Below are 19,253 nucleotides of genomic sequence, written 5' to 3'. Positions count from 1 at the left end.
GACATGACACTCACAGTCGGGCCCAATCTTGCTTCCTCTTCTCTATCTTGGCTTGAGCTTGTTCAGCTTTCTCTGCAGCCTTTCTGAGCCTCTCGACCTGCTGATTTGTCAGCATTATTCCTGCTGGACGAGCTTGTGGGCAGCGCAGCAGCTCCTCCTCTGGAAAGTAAACACATAGATAGATAAAGCTTCCCCTTATATACTGTATTCTGTCAGGAACAAATATATATCCTACCACTATTAGATCTTTTTGATTGATCTTAGGTTTAATTATTTCTGGACTTTCTTATTTTCATTTTTGTTCATCGTATATTATTGTTTTTCTACAATTCAATTATTGTTGCACAATTTTGAACGATGTAAAAATAAAAAAAATAAAAATGTGAGGGTTTTTTAGTTATTTTGATATGTTATGTCTTTGTTAATTGCTTCTGTTGAAAATGGAATTTGCTGATACTTCTAGGGAACATTGTACAAATTCCCAATAAATATAGTTTTACAAAAAAAGGCATGTTTTTGACAGGTGAAACAAACATTTTCCTACGTTCTATGCCGCTGTCTTTTGCAGGATCGGCTCTTGATTTTCTGCGTTCTGATCCAGCAGGTTTGTGTCCATCGAGCCAGCTGGGACTCCTCAGATGTCTAAGCCGGGAGGAAGGCTCTGCGAGTGCCGGCAGACAGTAAGTGGAGACTCTATGGTCGGTGCCGATGGCAACCACAGTCACCATGTTGGCCTCCAGAGTGTCCTTGAACCTGAAAAAAATCACAAGAGGCGTGGGTTTCAGACTGGAGGCTGGTTGTATCCACCTCCTAACTTTCTACATACTGTGGCAAAATCTAAATAATATCACAACGTCTTTGGATTCCAGTCTGCTGGAATAAATTAAGTCCTTCATGAAGGGATGATGTTTAACACGCCATCCAAAGAAACATTTTGTTCCATTCTTGATTTAGTGGGTAAAGTAGAACAACATATTTACCAAAGTCTTAACATAGAAAGGTTACAAATTAGCAAAATAACATCCAAATGTAGTGGGGAATGCTCCCCAGAGAAGGAATGGTAGGCTTTTGAACGCAGCCCTTAGATGAGGCAGCAAGGACTCACGTTCACCAGTTTCTCAAGGCACAGGTTATTAGGGATAGTAGTAGCCCCTTTGCCTCTCCCATTGTGCTGGAAGGATGGCAGCCTTCGTCTGTGCATGGACTATCGGCTCTTGAACAGTAAGACCCGCAAGGACGCATTCCCATTGCCCCGTATTGATGAGTCCCTTGACACCCTGTCAGGGTCCCCCTGGTTCTCAACTCTGGACCTGGCTGCTGGGTACAACCAAGTACCTGTTGCAGAAAAGGACAAAATGAAGACTGCATTCTGCACTCCCTTTGGGCTGTTCGAGTGGAACCGGATGCTATTTGGGTTGTCCCAAGCACCTTCCAGAGATTAATGGAGAGGATCTTTGGAGATCAGCAGTCAGTCGTTGTTATTGTACTTAGATGATATTGTTGTTTTCTCTTTCACTGTAGCGCAGCACGTGGACCGTTTGGATGCCGTGCTTGGCCGCCTGCAGCAAGAGGGTCTAACAGCTAAGTTGGAAAAGTGTTCCTTCCTCAGACCAGAGGTGAGATACTTGGGTCACATCATATCCAGGGATGGTGTGTCCACAGAGCCTGGCAAGAAGCGGTCTCAAAGTGGCAGCGACCTAATCATGGGTCTGAGTTGCGTTCCTTCTTAGGATTTGCAAGCGACTACAGATGTTTTGTTGAAGGGTTTGCCAAGCTTGCGCCCCCACTGCATCGCCTGGTTGCTGAACTGACTGGCTCTAGATCATGGAAATCATCCGGAAAAAGTGTACCTGCTGCATGGACGGAGGAGTGCGAGCAGAGCTGTGAGGGCCTTAACAGTAGGCTAATGGCTTCTCCAGTCTTGGCCTATGCAAACTTCGCCTTACCATTTATCCTAAAGGTTTAATGCCAGCTACAATGGACTGGGTGCTGTGCTCTCACAACAGGATGTTACGGTTAGACCCGTAGCTTATGCAAGCTGTGGCCTTAAGCCTACAGAGCGTAACATGAGCAACTACAGCTCCATGAAATTGGAGTTTCTGGCACTCAAATGGGTCATGACTGAAAAATTCATAGACTACCTCCTGGGACAGAAATGTGTGGTGTATACGGACAATAAGCCTCTGAGTCATCTAGCCACAGCCAAGTTGGGTACCACGGACCCAATCATCCAAGAATTCCTGGGCTTTTGGACCAAATGGAAGGGCCCTAATGTAGCGGAACTACGTCAGGCCTTCAAGGAAGCTCTTGTGCTTGTCAGACAGTGGGACCGGATAGAGGAACAAAATGGGTGCTTTATCGCATAGTCTGCCGCTCCAAAAGATAGATAAGATATATACTTTATTAATCCCCAAGGGGAAATTAGTTCTCTGCATTTAACCCATCCTTAGTTATTAAGGAGCAGTGGGCTGCAGTGATGCGCCCGGGAAGCAACTGGGGGTTCAGTGCCTTGCTCAAGGACACTTCGACTTGCAACAACTAATGGGGGAGAGCCGGGATCGAACCGACAACCTTGGGGTTGCAGGACGACCCCCTTATCCCACTGAGCTACAGCCGCCCAAAAAGAGAAGAGATTCTCTAGTTGGTACTACCCATGTCGCTCAAGAGCCGAGCCCTGCATCAGCTACATCATGAACATGGACATCAAAGCATAGAAGGGACAACTGATTTGGTCCACCAGCGGTGCTACTGGCCTGGAATGCACCACGACATTAAGCAATGGTGTCTGGAGTGTGAACGTTGTCAGGTAGCTAAAAACACTCAACCAGCTGCCTGTGCCTACATGGGCCATTTGTTAGCTTCTTGCCCAAATCAAATACTTGCTGTTGGCATTACTATGCTAGAGCCATCACAAAATGGGATGGAAAATGTCCTGGTCATGACTGATGTCTTTTCAAAGTACACTCAGGTAGTTCCAACACAAGACCAACGGGCTTCCACAGTGGCCACGGTTCTAGTCAACGAGTGGTTCTGCAAGTTTGGAGTGTCAAGTCGTATCACCTCTGACCAAGGCAGGAATTTTGAGAGTAATCTTATCCAACAGCTTTGCAGTATGTAGGCCTACGGCATTGAGAAAAGCCACACCACTCCCTACCATCCAGCTGGTAATGGTCAATGTGATCAGTTCAACCGCACCCTACATAACCTCCTCCGCACTCTGCCAGTTACAAAGAAGAGGGATTGGTCATGCTACCTGGCACAAGTGACTTTCTCCTACAACACCACAGCGCACCAGTCCACCAGTGAGTCTCCATTTTTCTTGATGTTTGGGCAAGACCATCAGTTGCCTGTCGATTTCCTTTTGGGCAGAATTCAGGAACCTGTAGCGGTTAGCACTCATGACTGGATTGTGGAACACCAAAACCGGCTACGACATGATCAACAGGTGCGAGATGTCCCCCTGCAAGAATGTCAGTTGGTCTACCTCCGGGATGTTGGAGTCAGAGGCCGTCATAAAATCCAAGACATCTGGAACTCGAAGTTGCTGAGGGCCCAGCAGTTGGAGGGTCGGTGTACACCAATGGTCCCTAAACTACGGCCCGTGGGCCGAATCCGGCCCACCTCCACATTTGGTCCGGCCCCCTGAACAATACCAGAGAGGCGTTCCGATTTATTATTTTTTTCACCTGGCCCGCTGCCGTTGAGATTGCAGTGAGACGCGGAGAAAATGTGAAGTGATGCTCTTCGCAATAAAACATCTTTGATGAGACGTGTCGAGTCTCGGCCAATCAGCGTTCAGATGTCGACAGCGTTTGGTGGTTTAGGTTAGCTTGAATGTTAGTCCGCTATATCTACTGCTGTCACGCTGCACGGTGTATCGATACTAACAAAGTACCCGTACGTTAAAAACGATATGATTTAGCATATTTTTAGTATCGATACTTCATTAAAAGAGCACATGATCAGAGCGCACGCGCTGTACTGTTCCGTTAAATGTTGTCTGCACGCGCAACGCAGCGCTCGCAGCGAGTGGCGTCAACTACTACTACCCCCCAGGAGACATCCTAACCTCCGTCACCTACCGCCGTGAGTAAGCCAGCGGGGGCTACGAACTCTCAGATACCTGTGCCTTGTGTTTCTGACATTTTAAGGCCCTGGCAGTAGGTCTCAATCGTCGGGATGCCGATTTAAAGACTATGGGGTAGATTGTAGTGGGGAACGCTCCCCAGAGAAGGAAGGGTAGACTTTTGAACGCAGCCCTTAGGCTGGCTCCGACCCAATCAGCGCCATTGCCTCACTCCCTTTTGGCCTGTACTCGCTCTTGGTGAGTTCTGAATACTATTTTGTCACACTCTTTGATAATGTTTTGTAGCATGGAGGTACCTTTAATCTGTTTACCATTTATAGGTTCACCGTATGCTGTTTTTAACCCACTTGTTTTCCTGCTACTATTTTATCCGTTTTGCTGCTACTATTTTCTTCGTTGTGCTAATATTTTACCGTTTTTTGCTGTTACTATTTTACTTGTATTTGCATGGTTTGTTTATGTTTAATTGTTTCTGCATGATTTGGGCTTATTGTTTTTGTTTTAAATCATTAAATTCCTGTAATAAACTTCTGTTTTAATTATACTAAAACACGTCTCTGGCCTAATACATGGAATATGGCGCCGTACGTGATGGCTGCTGTGTTGCGAGCTCCCGGATTTTGTAGTAGTTTTTTGTTATTTATTCTTCTTATTGCGACTATTTTTGCACAAAACGTTAGCAGCCAGTTAACGTACGACAGATGCACACTTCTGGAGATTGGATCGGCAGTTGCTCGCCGCCTACCAGAGTTTTTCAACTCTTACTCGGACGTCCCGCCAGGAACAGTAGCGGAACTATCTCCGTCCATTTTAGGCGCGATCTCACGCAAGCGTCGCCGACGGAGGGGGAAGCGAGCTGGCGTGCTGGTCAGGCTGAGACGTCGAGCCAATCGACCCCCACTACCCACCATTTTACTGGCAAATGTACAGTCTTTGGACAATAAGCTATGCGAGCTACAGGCTCGTATTCAATTCCACCGGGAAACTAAGGACAACTGCATCATCTGCCTTACGGAGACATGGATGTCGGAAGAGGTTACCGACTCAGCCATCGAGCCGGCAGGATTTTCCGTCCACCGCGCGGACAGAACAAAGACTCTCTCTGGTAAAGATCGTGGAGGGGGGGTATGTCTCATGATAAACAGATCTTGGTGCAACCAAAGTCATGTACATACTCTCAAGTCGTTCTGTTCCCCGGACCTGGAGTACCTAATGCTCATGTGTCGACCATTCTGGCTACTGCGGGAGTTTACAGCAGTCACCGTAACTGCTGTGTACATTCCGCCTCAAGCTAACACGGACATAGCGCTGAAGGAACTCTACGGGGCGATCAGCGAGCAGGAGTCGGCACACCCCGAGGCTGCTTTCATTGTGGCGGGGGACTTCAACAAAGCGAACCTGAAGAAAGTTCTCCCGAAGTTCTACCAACACATAACAAGCAACACGCGGGGGGAGCGGATTCTCGACCACTGCTACACTCCCTTCCGGGATGGATACAAAGCCCTCCTCCGCCCACCGTTCGGCAAATCGGACCACCGCTCCATCCAACTACTCCCCGCCTACAGGCAGAGGCTGAAACAGCAACCAATCGCTGTGAAGGAAGTGCAACGCTGGTCGGACCAATCGGAGTCTATGCTACAGGACTGTTTTGAACGTGCTGACTGGGATGTGTTCAGGGTCGCGTCGGACAACAACGTCAGTGAGTACGCGTCCTCAGTCACCGGGTTCATCAAGAAATGCATAGATGACGTTGTTCCTACCAAGTCGGTTCGGATTTATCCCAACCAGAAACCGTGGATAAATGGCGATGTTCGCGCTGCACTCCGCACGCGTAACACCGCCCTTGACTCGGGAATATGGCGGAATACAAAGAGCCCGCCACGACCTCCGTAAGACCATCGGCTCTGCCAAGCGGGAGTTCAGGAACAAGGTGGAGGAAAAGCTCAAGAGCCATGACGTGAGAGGTGTGTGGAAGGGGCTACAGACAATCACGGACTTCAGAGGAGAACCAGCGGTGAAGAGAACTCCTCTACCTCCCTCCCAGGCGAGCTAAATACATTCTTTGCTCGGTTCGACGTGAACGGCAGCCCGCCGAAGGCAGCGCTGCCCGAGGAGACCAGCCTGCTGATCATCTCAGAGGCTGACGTGCGCAGAGCCTTCAAGCGGGTGGACATCCGGAAGGCGGCAGGTCCCGACCACATCCCGGGCGCGCCTCAGAGCATGTGCAGACCAGTTGGCAGGAGTCTTCGCAGACATCTTCAACCTCTCCCTGTCCCAGGCTGTTGTTCCTGAGAGCTTCAAGATGTCCACCATTGTGCCTGTCCCCAAACACCCCAAGGTAACCTGCCTGAATGACTGGAGACCCGTAGCCCTCACCTCGATTGTCAGTAAATGCTTGAGAGGTTGGTCAAGGACTTCATTTGTTCCATGTTGCCTGCCACGCTGGACCCATGGCAATTTGCATATCGTCAAAACAGATCCACCGACGACGCAATTGCCATGGCACTTCACACCGCCCTTTCCCACCTGGAGGAGGAACTGTTGTGTGCGAATGCTGGTTGTGGACTACAGCTCAGCGTTCAACACTATTGTTCCTGCCAAGCTCGACACCAAGCTCAGAGGTCTAGGCCTGCACTCTACCATGTGCAGCTGGATACTGGACTTCCTGTCGGGCCGCGCCAGGTGGTGAGGATGGGCAGTACCACCTCAGAGCCGCTGACCCTCAACACGGGAGCCCCTCAGGGATGCGTGTTGAGCCCTCTCCTCTACTCCCTGTACACCCACGACTGCACGGCCATGCACAGCTCCAACGTAATCATCAAGTTTGCTGACGACACAACAGTGTTGGGGCTGATCACCGACGACGAGACAGCCTACAGGGAGGAGGTTGGATCACTGGTACAGTGGTGCCAGGAGAACAGCCTCGTCCTCAACGTCAAGAAGACCAAGGAGCTGATCGTGGACTACAGGAAGCGGAGAGGAGAGCACACCCCATCTCCATAGACGGAGTTGCAGTAGAGAGGTCAGCAGCTTCAAGTTCCTCGGCGTGCACATCTCCGAGGACCTCACATGGACCACGCACACCACTCACGTGGTGAAAAGGGCCCAACAACGCCTGTATTTCCTTAGGCGACTGAGGAAATTCAACATGGCCCCGCATCCTCAGAACATTCTACACCAGTACCATCGAGAGTGTTCTGACAGGTTGCATCACCGTCTGGTACGGGAACTGCACCGCCCTGGAGCGTAGGGCACTACAGAGGGTGGTGCGGTCGGCACAGTACATCGTTGGAGGTGAGCTTCCCTCCATCCTGGACATATACACCAAGCGGTGCGTGGCCAGGGCCAAACGGATGATGAAAGACAATAACCACCCCGGCCACAAACTATTCACCCTTCTACCGTCAGGCAGGCGATACCGCAGTATCAAGTGCCGCACAAACAGACTGAGGGACAGCTTCTTCAGTCAGGCCATCAGGCTGCTGAATAAGGACTGAGACCCTCATTAACACTATACACCAGAACATATTCTGTGAATATCTATGGCCATGGTGTATATTTTATTACATTGTTTTATATATATATATATATTGTATGTATACACATATATATATATATATTGTCTCAAAAAAGTGTATATTGTATTACATTGTTTTATATATATATATTGTCAGGATGTATATTCTATTACATTGTTTTATATATATATATAGTTAATACTTTCTTCTTTTTTTTGTGGATATTGTATAGTTTATTCCCATTCTTATTCTTTTTTTAGTCTGCTACTGCTGTCGGGTGTTTTGCACATAAGAATTTCACAAACCGATTATACTTGTATAAAAGGGGATGTGACAATAAAAAACTTGAAACTTGAAACTTGAAACTTGATAATGGTAAAAAACAAATCTGTGAATATATTTTAGTTGTAAACTTGTATTTCTTGGGGTGTAAGGCCCGAGGCCATTTATTAAATGCCCTACTAGAGAGGAGAGTATTCTGGACCACCACTGACCAGTCAGTGTGGCCTATCACGCTGTCCCTCGTTCCGCACTGGGTCACTCCGACCACGTCATGGTCCATTTGATTCTCTCATACAGGCAGAAACTAACGCTCTGCAAACCTGTGGTGAGGAAATTCAAGAAATGGACCAGTGAGACTCTGGAGGATCTTCGGGTGTGCTTGGACTGTACAGACTGGGATGTCTTCAGGACTGCTACCAACAGTCTGGATGAGTACACAGAGGCTGTAACTCCCTACATCAGCTTCTGTGAGAACAGCTGTGTTCCAACCAGCACCAGGGTGAGCTATAACAACGACAAACCCTGGTTCACAGCAGAACTCAGGAAGCTAAGGCTGCAAAAGGACCAGGCATTTAGGAGTGGGGACAAGGACTTGTACACAGAGTAAAAATACAGGTTTAGCAAGGCGGTGAGAGATGCTAAACGACTGTACTCTGAGAAGCTACAACACCAGCTTTCAGCAAGTGACTCTGCTTCTGTCTGGCTAGGTCTCAGACAGATCACCAAATACAAGCCAAAAAAACCCCGCACCATGAACAACCTCAGCCTGGCAGACGAGCTAAACAAGTTCTACTGCTGCTTTGAAAGACAATGGAACAGTCCTGGGTACATCCCTCACAGCTCCATCAACCAGCCCCAGACCACCAGCTCTCCCTCCCCCAGCCCATCAGGGCTCATGCCTCTGTACCACCCATCCCTACCCCCTCCCCCTCCCCTGTGACGACCCTCTATATTCTGGAGAGAGACCTCCCTGGAGACATATCATGTTCCAGACTGCTTTAAGGCCTCCACCACCATCCCCGTCCCCAAAAAACTAGGATCACAGGACTCTATGACGACAGGTCCGTCGCCCTGAGGTCATGAAGTCCTTTGAGCGCCTAGTCCTGTCCCACCTAAAAAAAACCACCGACCAACATCGGGATCCCCTGCAGTTCGCCTACAGAGCCAACAGGTCTGTAGATCATAGACTTCCTGTCTGACACGAAGCAGCACGTGAGGCTGGGGAAACAAGTCTCAGCCTCTCGGTCCATCAGCACCGGTTCCCCCCAAGGCTGCGTTCTTTCCCCTCTGCTCTTCTTCCTATACACTAACAGCTGCACATCCAGTCTGTCAAGCGCCTGCAATTTGTGGACGACACTGCCCTCATTGGACTCATCTCCAATGGGGATGAGTCCGCCTACAGGTGGGAGACGGACCATCTGGCGACCTAGTGCAGCCAGAACAACTTGGAGCTCAACGCTGAGGTCCATCAGGACCAAGACTTCACGCCACACAGACAGCTTCTTCCCGTCGGCAGTTTAATGTTTAAATTATTATACACTATATACAATAAGTACACTATGTTGACTGTTGTTGTTGTTGTTGTTTTGTGTCCGTCTAATGTACACACCAGCCGCCAAGTAAAATTCTTCATCTGTCTAACACACGTAGGAAATAAATGTTGCTGATTCTGATTTAGGTCCATGATACAGCCGTATCACAGCAGACATCTGATTAATTAGATGTGTGTGTGTGTGTGTGTGTGTGTTGTCAGTACCAGTCCTGCAGTTTGCTGAGCCCTATGCTGCAGCGCTCCTCCTCCCAGCCCATCTGCTTTCTGACCTCCCTCACCCGCTGGGCCTTAACCCTCTCTGCCTGCTCACCGAAACGCCGGTCCAGTTGCAGCTCCTACACACACAACAGCACACACATGTCAAACACACAACTGAGCACCTTGCATACATTAATTCCCTGGAGACTTATCCAAACCTTAATGATAAAATGCCTAAGACCAAACCAGGTCTTAATCCTAAACTGTAATGGTTTAGTTTTCCGAGGGCCAGCTTTTTTTATCCCACATCGAAAGGTGACCCCAATCAGTGTGTTTGCGTGAACTTGAATAACAGGGTTGCAGTTGTTTCCTTTTCCTGTCAACAAGAAACAAGTTGTCCATATGGGAGAGTGGATTAGAGAAACCTGAGTTCCCCTGCTAGATTTTCTGAAGGTAAAGATAAACACATGGAGGAATGTTTTCTTGTGTTTGAAATAATTCCACTGACTGCATACTATTTGGACCAACTGAAACGATCAAGAGAGGCATATTGATATTAGTCAGCCTGAAAGTTGATAAGAGGATAGCTGGTACTGAGGACAGGGAGGTAGTGGAGGTCAGGGTTGATGGGAATAAAATGGACAGACGCTTGTGCACCAGTGTGTCTTTCAGTTTCATACTAAAACTAAACTGCAGCTGCAACGGTAAACCACATGACGTGTGCGTCTGTACCGCAGGTTTCAGGCGAACATGCTCAGGCATATTCTGGTTGTCATTCATCAGCTGTTTAAACTTCTTCTGAAGCTCGGCCAGCTTCTTGCGCTTCTCAGCAATCTTCAGCCCAGCCTCCCGACGCAGACGGTCCTTCTGCAGCTTCTGCTTGGCCGTTTCTATGCTGGAGGGAATCAAGAGGGAGTCGAGGTGGGTTAGATGAGATGAAACTTTGGTGTTTTTCTAGAGTTACAGTGACACCTAAATATAGATGAAGCTCAATGTCAAATATTATATATTAAAAAATTATAATAAAAAGACAATCGAATTTTCGACAGGACAAATAACTTCCATGAATGACACAGAAAGTAACAACAGTGATACACAGAAGACAAGCATAAAGTGATCACATTATCCTTAAACAGATCATTCACGCTCACCTGTAGGCAGCTTGTTCCACAATGTCTTTGGCCTCATTCTCAAGACCCACCTGTTAGAATAACATGTAAAAAAGATAATTACTTTTTTAATTGATATTTATCTACAAACATCCATTTGGTCATCCTACAACAAAACAGGTTTTTCTGCCCCCAACAGAAATCCAAATCTTCTCCTCTGTCGTAGACTAATGCAGTTAAAAATTAATTTGCATAAAAAATGTGAAGATCTTTATTTTGTTGCTGTATGTGTCACTGTCCTGCAGTTTTCACCTACAACAGATACAGAACACAAATCATGTATAGGCTGTTTGTTCCCAGAGGAAATACAATTGGAAGATGTTGCAAAATGCTTTTCACATTTAGCAAACTCACTTCTAAACTCACATACTCGTAATCTGGCTCATGTAGAAGGAACACATTGTCAATTTAATGTATATATATAATACAAAATAATAATATGTACAATATATAAAACCCTTTGTCTATAGAGCCTATGTGTAGACGAATAAAAAAGTCCACAAAGAACTTTTGACATTCGACATGCTCACAATGCCAATGGTAACATCCTAATAGCAGGTATGTCCTTCCTGGCTCAGCATGTAAGCATGTTGACATTGGTTGATTGGTATTAAAAAAAAGAAAAGCTGAGGCTGATGGGAAGGTCATTAATCTTGACCTTACAACAGCGCAAGATGAAATGTTCATTTAAATCTGTCACATAGTCACGCAGCTAAAAATCACAGATGGAACCCTCCCGATGCCACTGGTGTTATTAAAATACATCCTCTGGGAATGAATTTGTGTTCCAAATTGAGTGCTCATTCATCCAGTATGTGGACTGACCCTGGGTGAAGGAACCGTGGCCCTCTTTTTCTGCAGGCCTTTCTGTAGCTCATCTGGGGGAAGGAGGCTGAAGGAGAAGATGTTGCCGTCATCTCCTGCGGTCAGCACAAAGTGGTCGTCATGGCTACAGCAGATGTGCCGCAAGTGTCCGTACTGGTTGTCGTGGACACTGAGAGCCCAGTAGGCCTGCATGGAGGTGAGGCTGCTGTCTCCAGGCTGCAGAGGGTAAACCCTGATGAAGCCTGAGTGCATGCCACAAAGCAGCAGCTGCCTGTTGAAGCTACACAGCAAAACACCAGGAGGGAAACATTATAAGATTGTTTTTGATTTGTGTTGATGAAGTCCAATATGTACTCTCCTTTTTGCTGCGTTTTGGTTTTAACAAACTCCTGTAAAATATATCTGGCTCTTTAGCAGCAAAATGTGTCACGCTGTCTTCACCAGCTATTAAAACTGTGTCTTTTTCAAAGCTAGTTTGTTGCCCGTTGCTGCTGAAATCAGGGTTGATAAGAGATTGAAGCAGGCAGTTGATGAGAGTTGATGTTATTTTCACATTTAATGTAGTCATCTGATCTTGAAATTTGTTAGTTTTCCTCCAACTACCTGAAGGTGAGAGAGCGAATGGGGTCGTCATCTTTGCTGTGGACAGGCAGGAAGTCGAACGGCTCATCCTGCCGCTGATCCGGATCCTCGTCCTGCTTCTCAGAGAACTTACAGTGATACAGGAAACCTGAGTCGAAGCCACCCTGTAGGAGGAATGAATTCAATCTTTAAGGGAAAACCAAATGTCTTCTAGGATTGTTTCTGTGATAAGTTATTTTTAAGTCATCTTTTTTTAATTGAACTGTGGGCCTAGGTATTGTTTCGCCGGTATATTTTAAATATAATTAGTTTTTTCCAAGTAGGACTAAATGCTGCAGTCTGGGCCAGCAGGTGATAAAATGATGCAATATGAGGACTGTTTCTCTCATCCGGCTCTCTTTGTAGAGTTTGCAGGCCATGCTTCTCTCATCTCTCCATCCACTATCTCCATCCAAATGTAACAAAGACCAACTCTACATATACGAACTCTATGTACTCGTTCAGTATGTTCATATTTGAGACCAAAAAAAATCTCTGATGGAATTAGTTGGAAACAGTCAGCATGTGTGTGGTTCTGTATGAAATCAGGAAATGTCGGATTAAAGAATAAGTGAAGATAAGATTACAACTGCCGAACATCTGACCAACAATTTGAATACTTTGGGAATTGGACAATTTTAAGGTTGAAAAAAGCACAGTGGTGTTAAACCGTTTTACACGGAGATTGCGCAATACTGCCATGAAGAAGATCTGCCAATACGTTGACTTAGCTTTTTTACACGGGACCAAATACTGCCAGTATACAGTAATGATGCCCTATTTTGAGTTATTAGAGAGCATACCGTCATTCCAGAGGCGTAACTTTTAACAGAACATTCATGTGTAAGTACTTTGAACAATTAATTTATTTTTAGTTATTATAATTCTTATTTGTATGATACTTCATACATTTTTAGATATAATTGCCCATTGACAGGTCCTGACTTAGGCTACCTTCGAGTAAACATTTCAGACTAAAGACCAGACTTAAGACTATCTTGTGTGCGTGTGTGTCTGTGTGTGTGTGTGCCTGTGTGTGTGTGTGCGTGTGTGTGTGTGTGTGTGGTTGTGTACCATGGACAGCCAGAATTTGCCAGGCTCTGAGTAGAAGCCACAGTAGAGAGGACTTGGGGGGTCAGGGATGTAGATAGCAGGCAACTCTTCTTCTTCCTCCTCTTCTTCTTCTTCTTTCTCTGGTTTTGCATTCAGCTTCTTTAATTCTTTCAACTTCTCCTCACTCTCTTTCTTCTTCTCCTTTACGACTTGACGTCTTGCGATTTCCTCCTCTCTCTGAAATACACAAATTAAAATGTGAGTGATCTAAACCTGACAGAGTTGGTTAATTCCAAGAAATATTCTGCAGATATCCGTGCTTTTTTATTCAAGAAGAAGAAGAAAAAATGAACAAAAAAATACTTTAAATCAATTTAATTTAGTTTATTTTGTATAGCCCAATATCACAAATTAGCCTCAAAGGGTTTTACAATCTGTACACATACGACATCCCTGTCCCAGGACCTCACATCGGATCAGGAAAAACTCCCAAGAAATAGAAAAAAAAACTTTCTCTGGGGAAAAAAAGGGAATAAACCTTCAGGAGAGCAACAGAGGAGGATCCTTCTCCCCGCATGAACAGATGCAATATATGTTATGTGTACAGAAGGAATCATTACAGAGTCACAACACATTCAATGAGTACGGCAGAGTGTATGAATAGTATGTCGTAGGCATATTCCACGATCCAGACCTCGATGATCCATCAGGCAGATGGAGGTAGAGAGGAGGAGTGGGCGGAGTCTCAGCAGGGCCATGGCATAGTTGGTAGTAGGCATATTCCACGATCCAGACCTCGATGATCCATCAGGCAGATAGGATCTATGACATCAAAAGGACTCTAGGAACGACAAGTAGCCCCGCATTTAGTGAGCGCAGCTCTCTAGTGGGGCAATATGGTGCCACAAGCTCCTTAAGATATGATGGTGCATCACCAATCAAGGCTTTGTAGGTTCCGAGAAGAATTTTAGATGTGATTCTTGATTTTACAGGGGAGCCAGTGTAGAGAAGCTAATACAGGAGTAATGTGATCTTTTTTCTTAGTGTTAGTGAGTACACGAGCTGCAGCATTCTGGATTACTGGAGGGATTTAAGAGATTTATTAGATAAGATAAGATAAGATATATACTTTTATTAATCCCCAAGGGGAAATTAGTTCTCTGCATTTAACCCATCCTTAGTTATTAAGGAGCAGTGGGCTGCAATGATGTGCCCGGGAATCAACTGGGGGTTCAGTGCCTTGCTCAAGGACACTTCGACTTGCAACAACTAATGGGGAGAGCCGGGATCAAACCGACAACCTTGGGGTTGCAGGACGACCCCCTTACCCCACTGAGCTACAGCAGCCTGATAACAACAAGTTGCAGTAATCTAGTCTAGAAGTAACAAACACATGAACCAGTTTTTCTGCATCTTTTTGAGACAAGATGTGCCTGATTTTTGAAATATTACGTAGATGAAAAAATGCAGTGTGTGAGATTTGCTTCATGTGGGAGTTAAAGGACAAGTCCCGAACAAAGATAACGCCGAGATTCTTTACAGTGATGTTGGATGCCAGGGCAATGCCATCTACAGAAACCTCATTACCAGATAATTGATCCCTGAGGTGTTCAGGGCCGAGTAAAATTACTTCAGTTTTGTCTGAGTAGAGTAACATCAAGAAGTTGCAGGTCATCCAAGTTTTTATGTCTTTAAGACATGCTTGAATTTTAGTGAGCTGGTCGAACTCCTCTGGTTTGATCGACAATGAGTAATTATGGTGTTGATATTAAACAAGAGAGACATCATTAACCATTAACCTACAAACAAAAGACAAAGAGAAACAAAGCCCTCACCTTGATTCGAGATTTGATACTCCTGAACCTGAAAGATCTGCTGGGCAATTCAGTCAGCTGGAAGGTTTCGGTTGGCCTATGTGCCTCCGGATCAGGACTGTGAACCTCGACCACATGACCACTCTGACACAGGATGAGCAGCCTGCTTTCAGTCTGGGTGAAATGGTAACAGAAATCGGTTGAATACATGATTTTCCATCACATAGACATTTGGGTGAAAGAGGGTGGGAGACCTGACTTACGTGAGAATGAGGAGACCACTCCAGCGCCTGCACCGGCCCAGGAACGTGGACAAAGCCGATGGGGTTGTATTTTTCCCCGACGGTGAAAAAGAACACAGTGTTGTCACAGCTCTGAGGGGGAGGGGGGAGGTGAGAGGACGGAAAGGTGTGAAAAGTAAGGAAAAGAAAGGAAAAAGTTAAACAAAAAAATTGATAGAAACTTCTCAAAACCCTCCACCAGCGGTAATGTCTACCAGATTACAGATAGTATGGACAGAATTGAACCTCAATCTGAATTTATGTAAATTTAGATATTTAATCTTGCAAAATAAAGATGGAAATTGTGTTGTTTCCGTCAAAATGAGCATTTGACCCATGACATTCATGTGTGTTTAATGACATTATGAGATTGAGGGTGAGGCAATATCAAGAGATTTAAACTTTGAAAAGATTTATTTCAAAACATTTTCTGAAACAAGGTGTTTTTCTTGGAAAACCTCTTACCCCAGTGGCTAAGATCTCTCCATTTCGCTCATATGCAATAGCAGTTACATGGGCATTATGGGGTTTGAAGGCCTGTTTGAGGCTCAGCATGGCATCTCCTTTGCGCTTGGTGACCACTTGCAGCCTTTGAGGGTCGTACAGCTCCAGTAACCGTACAACCCCATCCTCGAAGCCTGTCACCAGTAAACTTCCGCTCTGGTTCACCTAAAGACAAAATGCCAGAGCATCACAGGTCAGTTATCTCTGAGTACTTAGTCATCAAAAAGTGTAGCATGGAATCATTCTCACGCACCAAAGGTGGAGCCCAGCAGAGAGCAGTTCCACCCTGATTGAAGTGTCTGCTGGTCAGCTCTCTTTTGGCGAGGAAGTCAAAAACTTTGACTGAACCTGGAGATCAGGGACAGAGGCAGACATATATATATATATATATATATATATCCAGTGTGTGTGTATTTGAGTCTGTGTATTTGCAAACATGAACAGTGGCGCAGGTGTGGAAATGCGTGGCTCGCACGGTCGAGAGTGGTCGTGGCCATCAGGTGAGATTTCCTTGACACATCCAGGCCCTGGATCGCCCCGGCGTGGAAGGAAAACAGGCACTCTGGAAGAGTCTGCACACACAGAGGATACACCTACTGTTTCTTCACTAGGAGAGGAGACCACATTTATTCATTGTACTCTTTATCATGACATGTGACGATACAATATGTTCTGCTTTCAGGCTTTTGGAGCAACAAACACTGACTTTTAAAAAGGTGCAGATCAATGTTAACAATTTTCTCTCCTCACACAAGTTTTTCTTACAATCAGCACAGCTCATAAAAGATTTAAAAAAAGATCATCAATCATCGAAGCAATGTTAGAAATGACACACTAGCTGACCAAGAATGTAATACTTTGCTTCAAACAAAGCTTAAAACATACATAACAACTCTATAAAACAAAACAAACCATATTGATGAATGAAAGATTCAGTTTCCAGATGGCTCCAGTGGAATCCTATAAGACCAAAGGGTGGAGAGATTAGGTTTGGAATTGTGTGATCAAAATACGGCCGGATCATGTATTGCAAATGGCCTTTGACGTTTCGCCCTCTGACCTGAACAAAACAGATGTCAGGCAAGGAGCTCCTCACCACAGAGGAGAGGCAGACGTTCTGTCCAACCACAATCTCATTTATGGGCTCAAGCTCAAACCTGCTGCCGTCGCCGGTACTGTCGGCAGTGTCGATGCTCTCAAAGTCCCAAAGCTGCATGGGGCAGAGGGGGAGGGTTACAAAGTCATGCCAGTTAAATATAAAGCCTCCATCTGGGTCATCATCCCTGCTCAGTTAAGTTATTTTTTGAAAAACATCCAACGACAAAGTGAAGCATATGATCTCACCAGGACCACTCCATCAGAGCCAAACGTCATCAGCTGTCCATCTCCCAGGGCGAAAGGTTGTACCGTCCCCGCATGGCAGTTCCGCCCCTTCTCACGGCAAATCTCCACCTTGATGCCATTCCCATCCCACAGCAACAAGTTACCCCATTCTGAGCCAGACACCACCTGACAGGAGGAGACGAAGGGCGTCGGGGGTCGGAAGTAACTGTTCATTTTCTTAGTCTTTTAGAGTATGTTAATGTAGTATATCCCAAATTAGAATACAATATATGTATACATGGGTATTTCTGTGAAATTGTATTTTACTGAATTATGGACCTAATTTGAAATCGTATATATCACATCATATCATATTGTAAGTGGGATCACTGAGCACACTCTTGGGGATGGTCAATGGTCATAAATGCACATGTAAAACCAAATCAAGATAGTTCCTTGTTTCTAAATATAAAAATTACTTTTCAGAAAACTTTACTAGGTAAAAAAAAGTTACATTTAAGTGATCAACTATTTCATGGTGATATTTATTGGGTATTCTTCCCCCTTTCGTGTCTTGCATACTATGTATATAAAACATTTGTTCTCAGGAGCTTTCGGTCAATGTATTTATCAATAAATGCAAAAATATATATACAGTATATATATATATATTTATATATATATAAATAACCATAATTTTACTTTTTCAAAAGGGAAAGGGATAGTTCCGATTTTTTTCTGTGAGTTTTTGTATGAGGTACTCATCCATATGTGTACTATCCACACAGTTTGGAGCAACCGAAAGGAGTACCAACACGGAAACTAAGCAATAAATGTCTGTTGAAGGGGGCAGCAGCAAACCGTATTCCTGCCACCGAAATTAAATTCTTCCTTATAAGTTTAAGTGTGAGTTACCCATCTATGCTCTCGTCAAAAAGACTAGACTCCTATGAAAAAACCAGTAATTTTATCTCGCAAGACACAAGAATCACTGGTCTACCGCTGCCTCGATTGGTTAGTTTGCTTGTGTTATTGTGTGACTTTGAAATCATTATTCACTGCAACATGTCAAATAGTGAGAGTCTTCCATACATTTCGTGCCCTTCCTGACTTTTGCAAAAAACTCAACCAAAAAACCCAACCCAACCAGACCAGCAGGGCACAGACCTTTCCATCAGGAAGTTCCACATAGCCCTCAATATCAGTCGCTGCAGTTTTCCCAAAATGTCCCATAACTCCTTGCAACTTAAGGCCTGTGAATGTGCTGGCCGTTTGCCAGAACCTGGGAGAGAGAAGGACAGAAAGTATTTTCACCTTTTTTGAAAACACATAAACTAACTTATTTTCTTCAAAACCTATGTCATGGAGTTATTTAGCTTCTGATGTCTGAAGTCATTTTTTAGAGCAGTGCTTTTACAGAGTTACAGGGTTTTAGCAGGATACAGTATGCCCTTTACTTGATGTGTCCAGATCCTGATGATGTGAGCAGCCTCGGGTTATATGGGGAGAAGCTGACTCGGTAGACCTCCTGAGAAATGGCCTTGCAGCTCAGCATTACTTCCTCCTTCCTCCAGTCCCACAGCGTCAGCATGTAGTCGGGTGCGCTTCCCACAGCGGCCAGCAGGCTCCCATCAGGGTTAAAATTCACAAAGCTGTACGCCCGCTCCGTACCGCCTACACACAATAAGAAGGTTAAATGATTCTCTTCGAAAAAATATCTGAATCATTTTGAAAAAAAGTAGATCTCAATGCATCTTGGTCCCATTTACCTCTGAGGATGCAGAACGGTCGTAGCGAGGGATATTCATATACTATGATGTTGGGCTGCGTTCCCTTCTCTGCGACAGCAAAGTACTCCTTGCTAGGGTGTGCCTTGACACACATACACAAATACATTATTTTCAAGCAATAATCAGTGATGCATTTTGTCTTCACGTGCATGTTTATGCAGTATATCCGAAAGTAGGATAAAACATTTGTAGACTCTCATGGGTATTTCTGTGAAATTGTATTTTACTGAATTATT

At 45.2% G+C, this 19,253-nt stretch overlaps 1 protein-coding gene across 1 annotated transcript in view; it reads right to left on the bottom strand.

Moving 5' to 3' along the window:
• LOC130205671 (cilia- and flagella-associated protein 44) overlaps positions 1–19,253 on the bottom strand; it is a 37,149-nt gene that overhangs the window by 14,567 nt on the left and 3,329 nt on the right. The window contains 19 exon segments of the mRNA XM_056433171.1: positions 15–159; positions 545–753; positions 9,644–9,774; positions 10,370–10,532; positions 10,789–10,838; positions 11,632–11,911; positions 12,235–12,377; positions 13,327–13,542; positions 15,141–15,293; positions 15,383–15,493; positions 15,866–16,069; positions 16,158–16,252; positions 16,380–16,476; positions 16,817–16,864; positions 16,965–17,114; positions 17,249–17,413; positions 18,395–18,509; positions 18,685–18,901; positions 18,997–19,099. Coding sequence (XP_056289146.1) covers positions 15–159; positions 545–753; positions 9,644–9,774; positions 10,370–10,532; positions 10,789–10,838; positions 11,632–11,911; positions 12,235–12,377; positions 13,327–13,542; positions 15,141–15,293; positions 15,383–15,493; positions 15,866–16,069; positions 16,158–16,252; positions 16,380–16,476; positions 16,817–16,864; positions 16,965–17,114; positions 17,249–17,413; positions 18,395–18,509; positions 18,685–18,901; positions 18,997–19,099 — 2,795 coding nt within the window.

Source organism: Pseudoliparis swirei, chromosome 15, assembly GCF_029220125.1.
Source record: "Pseudoliparis swirei isolate HS2019 ecotype Mariana Trench chromosome 15, NWPU_hadal_v1, whole genome shotgun sequence".
Lineage (NCBI taxonomy): Eukaryota > Metazoa > Chordata > Actinopteri > Perciformes > Liparidae > Pseudoliparis > Pseudoliparis swirei.
The sequence above is the reverse complement of the archived record's forward strand: the minus strand, read 5'-3'. Positions and strand labels throughout refer to the sequence as shown.